Source organism: Asterias amurensis, chromosome 7 (assembly GCF_032118995.1).
Source record: "Asterias amurensis chromosome 7, ASM3211899v1".
Lineage (NCBI taxonomy): Eukaryota > Metazoa > Echinodermata > Asteroidea > Forcipulatida > Asteriidae > Asterias > Asterias amurensis.
The window spans coordinates 8,299,653-8,318,013 of NC_092654.1; the positions used below are offsets into that span (position 1 = coordinate 8,299,653).

At 38.2% G+C, this 18,361-nt stretch overlaps 1 protein-coding gene across 3 annotated transcripts in view; it reads right to left on the reverse strand.

Annotated features, from left to right (window-relative positions):
* Positions 1–2,436: 2,436 nt before the first annotated feature.
* Positions 2,437–18,361, reverse strand: part of LOC139939407 (alsin-like) — a 57,278-nt gene continuing 41,353 nt past the window's right edge. For all 3 annotated transcript variants that reach the window (XM_071935255.1, XM_071935254.1, XM_071935256.1), the window contains 9 exons: positions 17,472–17,602; positions 15,268–15,432; positions 14,338–14,458; positions 12,938–13,095; positions 11,924–12,097; positions 10,039–10,218; positions 9,401–9,443; positions 8,983–9,197; positions 2,437–7,156 (listed from right to left, as the gene is read on the reverse strand). In XM_071935255.1, coding sequence (XP_071791356.1) covers positions 6,997–7,156; positions 8,983–9,197; positions 9,401–9,443; positions 10,039–10,218; positions 11,924–12,097; positions 12,938–13,095; positions 14,338–14,458; positions 15,268–15,432; positions 17,472–17,602 — 1,347 coding nt within the window. In that variant the 3' untranslated portion in view covers positions 2,437–6,996. The remainder of the gene's footprint in view (positions 7,157–8,982; positions 9,198–9,400; positions 9,444–10,038; positions 10,219–11,923; positions 12,098–12,937; positions 13,096–14,337; positions 14,459–15,267; positions 15,433–17,471; positions 17,603–18,361) is intronic.

An 18,361-nucleotide genomic window follows, 5' to 3' on the forward strand; every position in this document is an offset into this window, starting at 1 on the left:
TTCCATATTCGCAGAGCAATAAAGGAGAAAGTCCGGTTGTGAGCAGATGAGAATCTTGACACTTTAGTGCTTTCAAAGCAAGACGTTTGAACTTTTTAGCTCTGTCCTTCCTTCGTATGGGACGTAAAACCTTAGGTCCCGTGTGTTGTATTAATGCTGAGAGGAGTTGGCCCAAATGTTTTTGGGCCGATGCGTACACACTCAGCATTGTACACATCTAGATCCAGAAAGATCACAATCACAACACAAATGGCATCCTAAAAACATAGCACAATGCATCTTGGGCTTGACCGAGTATAGTTAAAAACTGCCAAGATGGAAGCCATGCTGTTTTAAAGTTACACAACTACATGTATATGCCAGGTTTTATAGTTGTGTATCGATAAGACTTCTCATCCAACACCGGTTGGAGAAACAAGGTGGAAAGGTGTTAGCTGTGTTTGTTGACTACAAAAAGGCACTCGGATGTGTATGGAATTTTGGTTTGTTCGATGTCTTGCAACAATATGGCGTCCCTGGAAAACTAATCAATATCATTAAGGATCTGTACAACAAGGCTAAGAGCTGCATCAGGATAAGCACAGAACACACCAACAGGCTAGGTTTCTAACTACTATGGGTGTGCCGCAGGGTTGCCCGTTATCTCCTGACCTGTTCAACTTCTCCTTGGAGAATATCCTGACAGGCTTTTGCCGAGTGTGATTAGTTTGGGATTAATGTAGACGGGTACAGACTGCAGGACCTACGCTTTGCAGACGAAATCGCTCCGACAGCATAGCAGAGACGGAAGCTGTTTCTCCAGATTTTACTTGACAGAGTCCATGACACCAGCAATAAGTACGGAATGGAGATCACTGGAGAAAACGCCAAAGAATCTGGCAAGACAAAGACGTAGCACAAAAAACAAAACTGCGGCTCGTGAATGCACTGGTTTATCCTGTTCTTCTATACAGCTCAGCAGCTTGGACCATCAAGAAGGCAGACCAGAAGAAGTTAGAAGCTTTCCAAATGCGCTGCCTGGGCAAAACCCTGAACATCTCCTGGCAAGACAAGGTGCAAAATGAAGAGGTGTGGAGGAGAGCGTCAGCTGGTGGCAACCCACCAGAGTTGATCACTTCATGCATCCACAAGATCCAACTTTTCTGGTTTGACCACATCGTGGGAATGAAAAACAACAGGCTCCCAAAATGCATCCTTCTTGAAACAGTAACTGGGAAAAATAGACGGGGTAGGCCTCAGAAGAGGTGGGAAAGTGATATTATTATGAACAGCACCTTCTAGCTGGAACATCGAAGAGCGCAAGTTAGGCAAATAGAGTGGAGAAAGAAAATTTGTGTAGCCAAAGTCCTGCAGGATACAGTGGAAGATTGATTGATTGATTGATTGACCGCAACGCTTCAAAATCGCACCCCCCCCCCCCCATGGTTGCTGTAATGAGTGTTACAGCCTGCATGCTATATATAGCCCAACAACCTTGGGCGGCGTGCCCTATCAATAACCACTGGTAGGGATGTACTGAAAAACAAAGCTGATTGGTTCCCAAAAACTGACTACTTTGGGTGCACGTTTGTTAATTCTACACTTGTATGTCACTTGTAGGAAGCTTGGTATGCGCGTGTCAAAATGCAAGTATTTTGACGCTATTCTGTTTCAAATGAATCATGTTTTTGTACTGTCACCCTAAACTGATAACAAGTTTTAAGGTTCAAGGTTCATTTTGTTTTCCACAGTATCAACAAATAAAATACATTATCACTCAAGAGCAATCAGTTTCTTTGCAGGTTAGCATACTTGTGGATTGTACACAAGTTGGGAAACTGTGCACGTTAAAAAAACAACCAAGATGGCCAACATGCTGTTTTCAATGCCAAGTTTTACAGTTGGGTTACAAATTTTAAAAAATAAAATAATAAACTCCGGGAGTTATGAGTGGGCAAGGCATGAGAAGAAAAAACAGCACGACGAGATCGATCATACTTGGGTACTAGGTTGGTGCTATGGAAATTATGTTTGATGAGTATAGTGAGGAAGTATTCACTAACACACCTACATCCAAAGCATAAAAATAACAATTATTAAAGGGGCTCCTTATATAGCGCTCATATCCATCACTCAGTGACACTCAAGGGGCTTCAACATTCAGTTTTCCTGCAAGGTATGTGGGACTATACGTTTAATTTATGAAACCATACCATATACATAGCTCAATAATAGTTTACAAGGTGCTGTGGCGCAATATGCAGCCAATCAAACTAGGAGTACCATGTCGAACCCCTTCTCTTTTCAAGTGCACTAGATTCTTTTACGTCCCATCCAAAGTTTGTAGCATCATGGTGAAGTGGCACGACTGGGACTCAAACCCACACTCTGCTGATCAGAAACACTAGAGGACGAGTCTGGTGCTCTTAACCGCTAGACCGTGACACGCATCAAATGAAAACAACGCACAGGAATATGCAGTTACTGAAGTGTTAATTTATTCGACAAGTAAACATTCTTTGGTACACACATAATTATCACTCATTTTTGTCCAGTAAGCATACATTAATAAAAAGACTGAAGACACATGATCGACTCACCAGGTTCTATAAAGAGATTTCAACACTGTACATTAACTTCACCACAACAAAAAACCCTCGTACATGCTCTTCTCTTGGAATTCGGCACATTTTGCAAAAAAGAGTTTAATTTGTTCTTAAAATCTTTCCAAAGCTATTGCCAGTGCCACATTGGCCAATTTGTATAGTTACAGATCCTTAGCGATGCGTTGCACAGATCAAAACAGAATGTAATCAACAGTTCATCCCCAATTCTGACATTTGCAGCCGATTTGTTCAACTTGTTTTGCATCACATACACATAGCATACACATCACACAGGCCCTCACTCTGTCACTCTGTGATAAGCACTGCGATTTAGCAAATTAGAAACCTTGTACTTAAATTTGAACAGTGAAATGGACTGCTGAACCCCAGACACCCCTTTCCCCTATGTTTATCAACAAAATAAACTTGTTTGTAGCTTTGATCGAGAATTGTCAATGAAATTGTCAACCTAAATAAACTACCTTTCAAATACATTTAACTGACATAGTTATTAGAATACCAATTTAGCAACTGAACTTCTAGGAAACTATTTTTTTAAATTGTAATACACAACAGTTTGAACAAAACTGTTGTCATTTGATTTTAAAAGGAAAGTAGTTTGGCAGTTTTGTCAATTGGTGATTTCAAACTTTAACACATCGTTTTAGTGATCAAGTCAATACAGCCTGTAATTATTAATATTGTAAATATTAAGACACTAAATGTGCAGTTGTTTGCAGTATTGCACCTCTGGAATATTCAGGCACTATATAATCACAATATTAATTTGTTTATTATTACATGTAATAATCATTTGATAAATTTCACAATGAATTGGTATTAGTATATTGATAAATGTTGTTCAACGAGTTATACGGTTATCAGACACAGATTACCACAACAATACACTACTTTACACCCGTTTCAGACAGGCATGACTCTGAATAGATAAGGAGTGACTCTAGGTCGACCCTAATAAAACATTTTTTAACACAAACGAACTATCAGGACCCAATGTCATGGCTCTGCTTACCGCCAATTTCTGCGCTTACGATCACGATTCTGCGCTAGCCTTGTAAGCCAAGTAATGCGGAGTACGCACGCGCAGAAGCCAAAGTTTGCCGCTAACAAGTGAAATACATTTGCCGTAAGCACATAATTCCCTGCTTCTGTAAGCACTGATTCTGTGCTTACGGTAAGCAGAGCCATGAAATTGGGCCCAGGTGTGTTATAATGGCTCAGCTCATGACAAAGATCGATGTCTAAAACCAAGACAATCAAGAGTCCGTTTCAACAACTGCAATCGTCTATCTTTGGACTTCTAGCGCGTCCAGTCCCTCCTAACTGTTTCAGACAGCAAACTTTTCATGTACTTTTAAATTAATCATTTGGTTTGGCGGAACTCTGGAGCGCCTGCTGAAACGGGTGTAAGACTATTACATATACTGAGCATATCTGGCTATAGATGTGGCTGTTGACTTCAGCAGCCATGTTGAAGTCAAGACCTATAGCCACAGTAGCAAAAGCATTTGATTTAAACATGGCTCTATCCTGATTCTCACAAGTTCTGGGGCATGTTCCGGTTCTGCGAAATGTTTTCGAAAACATTTTTTACTTGAATGACTTGTGTACTGCCAACGTAAATCTATTTTTTTATTTAGTAGATGTTAAATTTGCATCAGAAATAAGGGGTATTTGTGTTCACCCCCCCCCCCCCCCTTCCCCTCTCCCTGCCTCCCTCTAGTGAGTCCTGTGACAAGAAATCCGAAGGCATATTATTCTGGTGCGATTCCAGTCGATTTCAACTGTTGCGATTCTAGGGCAGATTTCTTACCACTAGACCAACGATGCTTTGCTACTTTATTTAGTCTTCGCTGCTGCTGCCGACCATTTCCGACAAACCCCCCTCCCCCACTCCAACAAAAACTGTTCAGTCAATGTTTTCTTATATTTGCAGAAATGGAAAGCGCCCCGACAAAGCCTTCCATAATCTTTTTTTTTTTTTTATCAGTAGGGGTAATAGCCCGATGCTGGCATTCATCGCCAAATTCGGCACAAAACAAAAGTGGAAGAATGGCTGAGCGAAAGTCATAACCACTGTTTTATAAGATGACTTACAGATTTGAAATGACCTTAATGGATTAACACTAAGCACAATGATGTGGATTAAGTTGCATGCTAAGCGATTTCTTTTGGTCATAGATTCATAAATTAGTACTTTAAAAAAAAAAAACTGACAACTTAAATAACACTGGAAACAGGGAATGCAGAGTTTCCTGAAAATAAACCAGTCATTCAATATTCTGAGAAACAAATTTGAAATCTCCTTGATTATGGAAACTTTTTCACTGTCATGTTGAATGTAATTTTAAATATCTCCCGGATAGTTGTACACAATCTCCCTCATTGCAAGATGCAAATGTTGGCAGCTCTAACCAGTTTTTATAGCACTTTTCACACCCGAAGGGCATCCCAAAGCGCTTCCGACATTATTACCCCTGGTCACTGGGCCTTAAAGGCAGTGGACACTGTTGGTAATTACTCAAAATAATTATTAGCATAAAACCTTACTTGGTGACAAGTAATGGGGAGAGGGTTGATGGTATAAAACATTGTTAGAAACGGCTCCCTCTGAAGTGACATAGTTTTCAAGAAAGAAGTAATTTTCGACGAATTTGATTTTGAGACCTCAAGTTTAGAATTTGAGGTCTCGAAATCAACCATCTAAACGCACACAACTTTGTGAGACAAGGGTGTTTTTCTTCCATTATTATCTCGCAAGTTCGATGACGGATTGAGCTCAAATTTTCACAGGTTTGTTATTTTATGTGCATGTTGAGATTCACCAACTGTGAAGGCTAGTCTTTGACAATTACCAATAGTGTCCACTGCCTTTAATTCATGCAGTATTCCCATGCAGTGTTCCCTGGGGAGTATACAGCTTGTTCAACAATTGTATGCGCTACTCGGCTAAACCAATCACATAAACCATCGCTGCCCTCACAGGTACCCATTTACCCCTGGGTGGAGAGAAGCAATTATAATTAAGTGTTTTGCTCAGGGACACAAGTATCACGACCGGGGTTCGAACCCCCCACACTCTGCTGAACAGAAGCACTAGAGCTTGAATTCAGTACTCTTATCCACTCGGCCGCAACACCCTTTTCAAAGAGACAGATCAAAGTGAGTACAAAGTAACATATAGGTAAATACACAATGTTTTAGAATTTCAGACAGTGGTGCCATAAATAAATATCTTTTATCATGCATATTATATACATTGAGAAAACATTAACAATCAATACTGGATAGAGCTTTATATACAAGATCCTAAAATGATAAAAGTTTGGTTTTTTTATTCATTACAAATAAATTCTTGATAAATTATTTAAACAGCCGCTTGGAGGAAAATGAGCAATTAAAGAAATATAGAGTAATCCATGTACAGGTTTGAATAAACTTTGTGTAAATATTTTATGATTTTATAAATTACGCTACAATTGAAACACTTAAGAAGACTGCAAACAATTATTTTGTAATACAAAGAAGGATTCCTATAGCTTCAGTGAGCACGTGCAACAAGGGCGTTTTTTTCTTTCATTATTCTCTTGCAACTTTGATGACCAATTGAGTCAAAATTTTCAAAGACTTTTTTATTTTAGGCATATGTGAGGATACACCAAGTGAGAATACGGGTCTTTGACAATTGCCAAAGCTTAAAGCATTAAGGACACACTGCCAACTTTGTCTGTGTATATACATGTAACACCCATAGCCTAAAGCCAGATTTGGACTTAACAAGAATTGTGTAAGTAAAACAAATTTTTACTACATCACAATGACAAAATATGAGCTTGGTCATTACAAATACACTTTTACAAGAAGGATGACTGGGGATATACGTGTATTTGCACATAGAGTTTCTGCTGGGGACATTCTTTAAAACACCAGAGGAATTTAACAAAAACTAGTTCTTATATAGTTCATTTCACAACAACCGTCTCAATGCGCTTTACATTAGTGCCTTGGTCATTGGGCCAATAACATTCTATTAATCTTTCTCAGCTCCCTGGGGAGTATACATGTACAACCAGGGCAACCGCAGCGCTCCATAGGCTTTTTCATACCAATATCAACCTCTACCCTCGCAGGTACCCACTTATACCCCTGGGTGAAGAGAAGCAATTATAGTAAAGTGTCTTGCTTAAGGACACAAGTGTCACGACCGGGATTCGAACCCACACTCCGATGACTTAACCACCAGAACTTGAATTTGATGCTCTTAACCACTCGGCCATGACACTTTACACAAGTCAGACAAATAAGTCCAATATGGACAATACAGACCAGGAAGGAGGTACCCATAATTGGTTTTTTTTACAAACCATCTCAAGTTTCAACTTTATTTTCTTCAACAGTGGAGCTCCGCGCAATCTTCTGGGAGTTTGTCGTACCTCGTCAGGAGGTAGCACGCCTCTAAGGTTGTGAACATGTGACCCCATTGACCTGGGTCGGATTTGACCTCCATCAGGTCGTTGATGAGTTGAAGCTCTGAGCCCAGATGAGGAATCCTGCAAAATGAGAAGGAAATTGAATCATTAGTTGGAATTTTTTCCAGTGGTTGATCTTGTAGAATCCAGTTCTACGAAATAACTAAAATTCTAGATGGTTACTCTGACCTACTTGACAAAAAGTTACCTTCTATATACTAAGTAAACTACTTCTATTAAAAAAATAAGCAAACTTTTAATTGAGTCTTGAAAAAGCAAAATGTACATGTAAATACCATATAAAAACTAGTTTTAAAAGGCAGTGGACACTATTGGTAATTACTCAAAATAACTATTAGCATAAAATCATACTTGGTGACGAGTAATAGGGAGAAGTTAATGGTATAAAACATTGTGGGAAACGGCTCCCTCTGAAGTGACATAGTTTTCGAGAAAGAAGTAATTTTCCACGAATTTGATTTTAGGACCTCAGATTTAGAATTTGAGGTCTCGAAATCAACCATCTAAACGCACACAACTTCGTGTGACAATGGTGTGACAAGGGTGTTTTTTCTTTCATTAATATCTCACAACTTCGACGACCGATTAAGATCAAATTTTTAGAGGTTTGTTATTTTATGCATATGTTGAGGTACACCAAGTGAGAAGACTGGTCTTTGACAATTACCAATAGTGTCCAGTGTCTTTAAACAGATTTTAATCATTGCATTGTGGGAGTTCAACTGGGTGAGGTTTGTGGTAGCACTGGAAAAACCGTTGGATGACAACTCAACGTTTCAATCAGTATGCTCGAGATAAGCAATCTCCAAGGCAGTACTTAAAGACTCTGGACACTATTGGTAATTGTCGTAGACCAGCCTTCCCACTTGCTGTATCTCAGCATATGCACAAAATATCAAACCTGTGAAAATTTGAGCTCAATTGGTCGCCAAAGTTGCTTGATTTCGTGACCTCAAGTTCTAAAAATGAGGTTCTCAAAATCAAATTCGTGGAAAATTAATTCTTTCTCGAAAAACTACTCCACTTCAGAGGGAGCCGTTTCTCACAATGTTTTATACTATCAACCTCTCCCCATTACTCGTTATCAAGTAACGTTTTGTGCTAATAATTGTTTGGAGTAATTACCAATAGTGTCCACTGCCTTTAAGCAGCATCTAGCAACAGAGTCTAGCATCCTCCCGAAGACGATCAGAGCATACTGATCAAAACATTAAGTTATCAACCATCAGTTCTTCCCAGAACCAACACTGCTCAAAAGGAGATTTACACGTGGTGCTACCAAAAACCTCACCCAAGTATTGCATATCATTATTAAAATAAAGCACGCCCTGGGGTTGGATTTCGGCCATAGAGCTATGTATATTGACTAGAGCGCTAACTTGCTCCGCGTTTTGAAGCCACCCTGGGCGCAGACATGTTTGATGTGTTGCGTGACTACGGAACGATTTTAATTTTAAGAGAACACACATTGCCGCGATTTCTTTACACTCGGCAGGTGCGCTTTAATTAATTACATACGTGATTGCCCATTCGCGTACACTGTAAGTCATACTTTAAAAAAAAGTATACGCGCCTTTTAAACATGACGCACATGATGCTCGCAGATTGTACGCTCATCAGCAGATTGTACGCTCATCAGCAGATTGTGCGTTCACATTTACTGCATTTTTTGGTTCGATGACACATAGAAAAGAACAAACGCACTATCATGCAAATAGCCGTACATTTGTTGTACAAAAATTCAAGTTTTTGCATTGGTTTGTACATAAACATGGATGCGCCCACACGGCTTCAAAACCTTAGTGCGTGTATAACGGGGTGTTAGCGCTCTAGTCAATATATATAGCTCTATGATTTCGGCAAAGCCACTAAACCCACAGCATTACCTTGCTCTGGTGACCACATACTGGAAGATTGGGAATAGCTCATCCATGCCTAGTGTGATATTCTCAGAGCTGAGTGTTGTCTGTATGGCTTCCTCAATAGCCTCCCAGGCTGTGTGTATAATCAGTAGTTTCTGACGAGGACTGAATGTTGTACTTAGATTCTGCAGGCACTCTACTGCTGTTATGTAAGACACATCTCGTATCTCGGATATTCTCTGGCGAAGAGAAAAGGAGTTATTTGTCAGATATTGGATCCATTATTTTAGATTTGACTTTTAAATTGTTTTGTTTTTAAATTATTGTAATTTCATTTAAGATGTAGCATGAAATATTCTGCCAATGATAAACATAAACTACTTACTACATGTATAAGGCAAAATCCTAAAAGATGACAAAAACAAATATTAAATTGTCAAACCTTTAAAGAATCTTTCACAACATCTTCCAGTAACCAGAATTTCCTGTTGATAAAATGACAAACAATGTAATAATTTATTCTTCCACATTCAATCACCACCACTTGCCCTGTCTCTACTCTTTGGGTCTGTTAAGCAGAAAAAACATTAGACATTTTGCAAGGAACCCGCTCTCTGGTGTTGTCAGCAGCAGAGTGTGGGTTCGATACCCTGTCATTATTATTATTATTATTATTGGTTTATCAAAAATCAAACGTAGCAGCCAAAAGGCTGAATTGTGTTTAGGTGCACAATACAAAAATACATTCAAACATCAAAAACATCAAAAACCAGCAAATATACAATACGAGATTATAAAATGTGGCATTATAAGGCATTTAACCACAATTGCTTTGTAAAAAATTTGGAAGGTAGTGCATTTCTCCTCTACCAGCCATGCTCCTATTGGATGACACCCAAGCCTACATCCTTACACTACAGAAGGGGTAACCCTGTTTTTAATTTTTATTAGCCCACAGGGCAAGTTGACTTGGGTGGTGTTAACTTGCCGGTAGCAGTTTTTACTAGACAATGAACGCCGGGCTAGTGTTGATGGCGAGCCCTGAGGGACCTTTGTCTGGTAACCTGTTTCTGTACTTACTGGTCCACCTTGAGGTACGCCATCAAGGCCATATCTGGCCTTTCATTCAGCCTTTTTAATCGTTCTTGGTACTGTTGGTCTTCCTCCTCATTCTTGAGTGCATACAGAGTAAAGAGAGCTGGGTAGAGTCTGGGTAGTACTATGGGATACAGCAGACCATCGCTGGTGATGTGACAAGTTCTGCGGCCGAAATAAAACATCAGTTAGAAAAGGAAGTTGTTTTCGCACATTTTGATTGGCCCTTAACTCGCTAGGCCTACTTGCTGCTCCTCATTGCCCCCACTCTTACATGTATATCACTACACACTAAACTAGGCCTACTTGCTCCTCCACATTGCCCTCACTCTTATATCACTACATACTAAACTGTTGGATAAAATTGGGAAAAACTTGGCTGCCTGGTAGCCAAGCCTAATTAAGTAAGTAATTGTTACTTGGGCCTAAAGCCTGTAATCCTCCATAATCAACCAGCCACTTGAAGAGGATTTTGGACGATTTGAGTTTGTTATAGAATTACAAATTTACAATTCAAGGTCAATTTATAGAAAAAAGTCACTTCACCTTAAGTAAACATACAAAAACGCACAGAAAAATTATATTTTAAGAAATAATGTAAATCAAAATATTCTTCAATTCCTCTAAAACAACCATTTAATTTAACAACAAAGCCCAGACAAATTCTATACAATAGGCCTACATGTAGTTCTATTAATAATAGCAATAATAATATAATATTAAAAGTACAAACACAGTTCTTTTATGGCTCAATATCACAGTTATGTCTTTAGGAAAGGGAGAAAGAGAGAGAGAGAGAAATGGAAATGTGGAATACAATAAGCAAGAAACACAACAAGTGCATTTTACAAAATAAGCTGCAGAAAAAAACAATATAATATACACAAATCATTGAAATCACTTGCTAATTCACAAAAGATCAGTAATCAGAATTTATTTATAACAAAACAAGTGCATGTTACAAAGTAAGGTAGAGAGAAAACAATAAAATACAAACAAAATCATTGAAATCATTGATTAATTGACAGAAGATCAATGTTAAGAATACACTCAACAAAATCAAAACAAGTACCTGTTACAAAATAAGCCACAGAGAGAACAATCAAATACACACAAATGAAATAAATGGTTAATTTACAAGTTTTTAACATTTTAAAATACAAGACTTCAATTTCATTTGAAGGCATTCTGAATGCATGTTATTTGGCACTTGAAAATCAAGTAGGAAAATCAGTTTCTCGTATAAGATCATTTCCGAGTAAATTGAGGGAAATGTTTCATTTCAAAGTTTGAAATGCATGCTATGTATGGATGTAAATATCACATGTCTTATCTTCAAGTACGCGCTAATCCTCCAATCAAATTTGCAGAATGGAGTGGTGATAAAAACCTATATTGCACGGCTAATATCACTACCATGCATCTTGTGTGTTCTATGTCACCCGCCAAGTTTGCTTGAAGATAAATACGTTATCACACGTGAGCTTGTGGAAATACGGAAAATATAACGCGTCTGCATCCCATATCCAACTTGGCCGGACGCAGAAGCGAAATATTTTTCCGTATTCCACTCGCCCTTGTGTGATAACTTATAACATCTCGACCTCTTTTTACACTTTCATCCTGTTTTATGCCAAAACAACTTATGTATCTCTGTACTTGCTTTTCTTCAAAACAAATTTCAGAATAGGCTGTTTTGCAATGGAAGGGCCGAACTTAAGTACAGTTCGCTTGGCCACAAATAAAAACCAACCAAGTGTTTAATATTTGCTGGTATTTGTACATGTAACTTAATAAAAACTATCTGGAATTTAATGGTAAAATTTAACACCCAAGCCCCGTTCAGACTGAACCAGTTTCTCACACTTACATATCATCTGACGAGGGTTGTCTGTTTTTACTCGCTGACTTTGATAACTTTGCCTCCACTGCTGTCTGGCTATCGCTGTAGTCATAGTAATAATGGAAGTCAGAAGATGGGGCCTCGTGGACCGGTGTATTAGGCTTGGAGGGGTGTTCACTTGGGAGGTCACTGAAAAGCACCCTGGAAAGAAAATATATAATATTGACATTAAGGGTCAAAAGAAGGAACATAGTAATTCTACTGCTATGATTTCACAGACTAGAGGAATCAGAAATCAAAAATTTGATATTAATGTTGTGGAAAAATGGCTAAGTGTTACATGATCATATCTTCCAGGGCCCAATTTCATGGCTCTGCTTACTGTAAGCACAGAATCGGTGCTTACGGAAGCAGGGAATTCTGTGCTTACGGCAAGCGTATTTCACAGGTTAGCGGCGAATTTGGGCTTCTGCGCGTGCGTACTATACGTTACTAGGCATTCTACGCTTACAAGGCTAGCGCAGAAATTCGGCGCTTGCACGTAAGCGGGGAATCGCGATCGTAAGCGCAGAATTTGGCGGTAAGCAGAGCCATGAAATTGGGCCCAGGTGTGTTCTTGTTGTGATTGCACACATTGCGCCACACAGCAGTGCGATCAGTCCCATCATACATCATTACATCCTGAACAAGGATTTGTACAATCCTTATCAGCCCATCCTAGCAGTCTTGTATGAGATCAGTGGTGCAACAAGACTGACTACTCTTAATTCAAAACTCATTTCAAAACGTAGTCCCACATAAATACTGTATGCTGACGCGCCTTGAGCGTCACTTAGTGACGGATATGCACGCTATACAAGAAGCCACTATTTTTATTATTACTTATTTGTTTTTATAATCTTGAACTCAATCCAGACAACAATACCCTGTATGCAAAATTATACAAACATAACACTGAGGCTTGGGTCCAAAATAGACTGGTGCTTTCCACAATGTGCATGCTGATTTGTATTTAGAAGTCAGGAATTCCAACTTGCTTACCTGACTAATTGATAAATCCTCTTGACATAGGATTTGATTTCTTGGACGGCGTATGGAAGAAGCCAACGATGGGCACCGAGACCGATGTACGTTTCTCTGTACGCTACACACAGGTTCTCAAGGAGACTGCCGAGGGGATGAAGTGATGTCTCAAAAGCCTGGAGGCGATAAATGATGAGGAATTTTAATAATAACTAGATCTAATATAGAGCATTTCACAATAACCGTCTTAATGCGCTTTACATTAGTACCCTGGTCATTGGGCCGCTAACATTCCTTTAATCTTTCTCAGCTGGGGAGTATACAACCTGGGCAACCATAGCGCTCCAAAGACTTTTTCAATACACAGTATCAACCTCTACCCTCGCAGGTACCCATTTACACCCCTAGGTGAAGAGAAGCAATTATAGTAAAGTATCTTGCTCAAGGACACAAGTGTCATGACCAGGATTCGAACCCACACTCCGGTGACTTAAGTGCCAGAACTTGAATTTGATTGCTCTTTAACCACTCGGCCATGACTCCCTACATGACATGACATTTTAGCTACCAATATTTGATTTATTCTGGTTGTGAACCCAATGACTCCCAGAAAGGTGAACTTAATCACTATACTAACCAATAACCCAATGGATGTGGTAGGAAAAACCCAGATCATTATATCAAGGAAAAACCAAGCAGTCAGGTATGACTGAAAAATCCACTCCACATAGTTGCTTGATTCGAACCAGGGGTCAATTTCACAAAGAGTTAGGACTCGTCTTATCTCAAGTTAGGACGAGTAACTCGTCTTAACTTAGGATTAATCTTAAGGTCTGCATGCTACAGTGCAGGGTTGGGACTCGTCCTAAGTCCTAAGATTAGTCTTAAGTTAGGAAGAGTTTTGTGAAACTGCCGGCAGGGTCCTAGAGGTGGAAGGCGAGGAAAATTACCACTACACCAACCTGACCACATTTGCTTCTTTTTTTTTAGACCAACATGTTTTTAAAGGCACTGGACACCTTTTGTAGTTGTCAAAGACCAGTGTTCCTACTTGGCGCATCCCAACATATGCATCAAACAACAAATCAGTGAAATATTTTACTCAATTGGTCATCAAAGTTACAAGAGAATAATGAAAGAAAAACTATCTTGTTGCACAAATATGTGTGCTTTCAGATGCTTAATAAAAGGCTTCAGCCTGAAGTCTTTTAGTATTTGAGTGAGAAATAACCTCTTTCTCAAAAACAACACAACTTCAGAGGGAGCCAATTCTCATAATGTGCTATACTATCAACAGCTCTCCATTGATCGTAACCAACTGAGTTTTTATGCTAACAATTAGTTTGAGTAATTACCGATAGTGTCCAGTGCCTTTAAGACAAGACTAAAGGCAAGACAAGTTTTTAAGACCAACTTACCTTTGTAAGGTACTCCTGGATGGACTTGTAGTCCTCTTCGGTTATCTTTCCTTTACTCTGTCCACTGCTAGGTATCTTCTGTAAATCCTCAACTACTTTACTGCGTTCGTCTTTATGCAGCCTGAAACAACGAGCGGGAAAAAACATGTTGAAAACTACCACAATATACATGTAAACAACATAAGACATAAGAAACTTTATTACTCTCCAAAAAGAAGAAATTGCATTGCTCACACAAGTTTAAAAGCAACACAAATATCAAATAGTTAAAGGCAGTGGACACTATTGGTAATTACTCAAAATAATTATTAGCATAAAAACTTTGTCACAAGTAATGGGAAGAGGTTGGTAGTATAAAACATTGTGAGAAAAGGCTCCCTCTAAAGTAACGTAGTTTTCGAGAAAGAAGTAATTTTCCACGAATTTGATTTCGAGACCTCAGATTTAGAATTTTAGGTCTCGAAATCAAGCATCTGAAAGCACACAACTTCATGTGACAAGGGTGTTTTTTCTTTCATTATTATCTCGCAACTTCGACATCCAATCAATATTTGATTATTTTGAGTAATTACCAATAGTGTCCACTGCCTTTAAACAAACAAAAATGCATAGAAAAACAATAAATTTGTTCAGAATCTTTAATTCTCCTAAAATAGCCACTCAAGTTCACAACAAACCTTGGACAAAATCTCATAAGCAATAGTAATATCTAGTCATTTTGGTTTAACCCATTTACACCGATGTGTGTTTAGCACTGTACACTCAGTACTTTAACATCTATTAAAGATATATACATGTAATATGGTAAATAAAACAGTTTTTTTATAGCACAAAATCACAAGCTCCAGTGAAACAAAATTAAGCAGGGATCCAGTCTCCGGCAACAAATATTGTATAAACCTAAAACTCATTTCATCAAAAACTACTGACCTTTCCATTTCCTGTTGTGTGAGTGACGATATCGCCACGGCAACAGCTGCCCATACTTTCTGGTAGTCTGGTTTCTTATTGTCGATCAGACCAAAGATGGAGCGTACATGGTCGAATACATCTTCCCATTTGTCGTCCGACGCCACCGTAAACTTACCGATGCCACTGTTGGATAGTCAATAGATAAAGTTGTTAATTAAAAAACTGTCCAAGCTCTAAGATGTTTACAAAAATGGATAGTCAATAGATAAAGTGGTTAATTAAAAAACTGTCCAAGCTCTAAGATGTTTACACAAATTATTCAGAAAATAGATACACATTAAAAACCGACAATTAAAAAAACCACAACAGGAACAGTTTAAAATATAGACAGGAAAATTATGTGATGAAAATCATGTAAATTCAATTTAAAATGCAAATCATAAAAAGCCATCATTAAAAATGTAAACTGCACAGAAAACCTACAATCTTGAAAAGAACAAAAAGTACTTTGAGTGAAACAAGAGTGAGTAAACAATATAAATACTGTGAAAAACATTTTAAAACATTACAAATTGAAATCAAATAAGGGGAAAATAAGCCACTTATCATATGATATGATGATAATATAGTCAGGAAAATCATGTAATGAAAGACACATTAAATGTAGTTTAAATGCCAACAATAAAAAGCCACCATACACAATGTAAAATGCACAGAAAACCTACAATCCCGGCCATATCTCGTTGGGCCCCCCTGCCCCCTTTCAATGTTGGTTCTCAATGTTGCGCGGTCTTCTTCTGCCTTACAGTCAACATTGAGCGAGGGACAGGGGGAGAATGATTTATGTCAGGGGAAAGTGGACAGGGGATGGCACAAGCATTTTGGCCAGGATTGTAGTCTTTAAAAGAATATTTGAGGGAAATAAGAGAAAGCAAACAATGAAAAGTGTGAAAAACATTTTAAAACATTAAGGGGAAGAAAATAGTTACACATTAAAAAGTACCATTAAAACCACTACAGGAACAATTCAAAATTTAGACGAGAAAATCACATCAAATGTGTTTAAAATGCCAATAATAAAAAGACATCATACAAAATGTAAAAATGCACAGAAACCTACAATCCCGGCCATATCTCGTTGGGCCCCCCTGCCCCCTTTCAATGTTGGTTCCAATTGGCGGTCTTCTTCTGCCTTCCAGTCTTGAGCGGGGGACAGGGGGAGAATGTTTTATGTCAGAGGGAAGTGGACAGGGGATGGCCAAATCATTTTTGTCGGGATTGTGATCTTTAAAAGAATATTTGAGAAAAATATAAGAAGGTAAACAATGAATAGTGTGAAAAACATTTTTTTTAAATAAGGGGAAGAAAATAGTTACACATTAAAAACTACCATTAAAACCACTACAGGAACAATTCAAAATTTAGACGAGAAAATCACATCAAATGTATTTAAAATGCCAATAATAAAAAGACATCATACAAAATGCAAAAATGCACAGAAACCTACAATCCCGGTCAAATCTCGTTGGGCCCCCCTGCCCCCTTTTAATGTTGGTTCCAATTGGTGGTCTTCTTCTGCGTTACAGTCAACATTGAGCGGGGAGACGGGGGGGCAGGGAGACAATGTTTATTGGCAGTGGGGAAATGGACAGGGAATGGTTTTATATGCTGTTAGGAATGGGTCGACCAAGCATTTTGGCCGAGATTGTAGCCTTTATAAGAATATTTGAGTGAAACAAAAGAAAGCAACAAGGTAATAGTGAGAAGAAAATGGTTACACATAAAAAAAGTACCGTTACAAAACACTACAGAAATAATTTAAAATATCATGTAATGAAAATCACATGAAATGGATTCAAAATGGCAATACACGCCATCATACAAAATGTAAAATGCATAGAAAACCTACAGTCAATAAAAGAATATATAGTGAGACAAGAGAAAGTAAACAGTGAATAGTGTGAAAAACATTTTAAAATATTACAAATTGAAATAAATAAAGGTGAAGAAAAAGCCACAAGTCATTGGACAATAAAATAAAATAGTTTACATTCATGAAAAACCAACAAAAGGCCAAAAAAACCTGAGTTTAGAGAATTGTTCTCAAAGACAGCAAAGATTGTTTTTTATAAAGGAATCAGGAAAGTACAAAGTAAATATAAACAACAACTAATTTCAGAGAATACACAAGTTTAGAGTGACTTGGAATCGGTATAACTAACCTGGTTTTCCTTCTGTGACTAGGCGTTACTTCAGCCGCTTTGCGGAATGTTCCATTAACCTTCACACCGTCACCCCACAGGCCGCTGAAACTACCATCGATAACATCGCCAGAGGGCAGTCTTAGCAAACCCTGTCATGATATAAAATATTGTACAATTTCTCATTCATGCTTCTCACCAATAAACCACTTGCGAGTAAGGTTTGAATATTGTCTGGTAAAACGACGTACTTCATCCAATTTATTACATACATTTGAATTCTTTAGTCTATCCAAAAAGTTGCTATGATTAGGGACAAGCTTTTGCATAGTTACGTAAGAGAGGGTGAACAGCTACACACATATCTGAATGGATAAGTATGGCACAATTGCTTATCTGGAGGTTGGTATGCAAAGGCTTGCCCTGAACCATCCGACATTCAAGGAATTCAAATGTAAGCGGTACATTTATACTTCAAATATTTAAAATATTGGTTTGGGGTTGAACAAGGAAATAATCATTTGAACAAATGACCAACGGATTAACATGCTGGCGATCAAACTATTTTGTCAATATCTTTGTTCGGGGTGACAATCAGAAGCCATACAACTGCTGTACAGCCAGGGATCATACCCAAGTTTATGATAATTTTTGTTTCAAGGGAGACTGCCTGGGCACTTCTGTGTCTCTTGTGGTTTGTTATTTGATAATATACAAATAACATATGTTTATGAGTGCAATGGTGCGAATATGTTCATGAGTTGAAAGATGGAACATTCCATCTTTCAACGGATGAACACATTTGCACCGTTGCACGAATGAAAAACATTCATTATTTGTTTTATATAACATCCAAGTAGATCTTTGTCATTTTCATTGGAAGATACAACTTTCAAAACAAACAAAGCGTA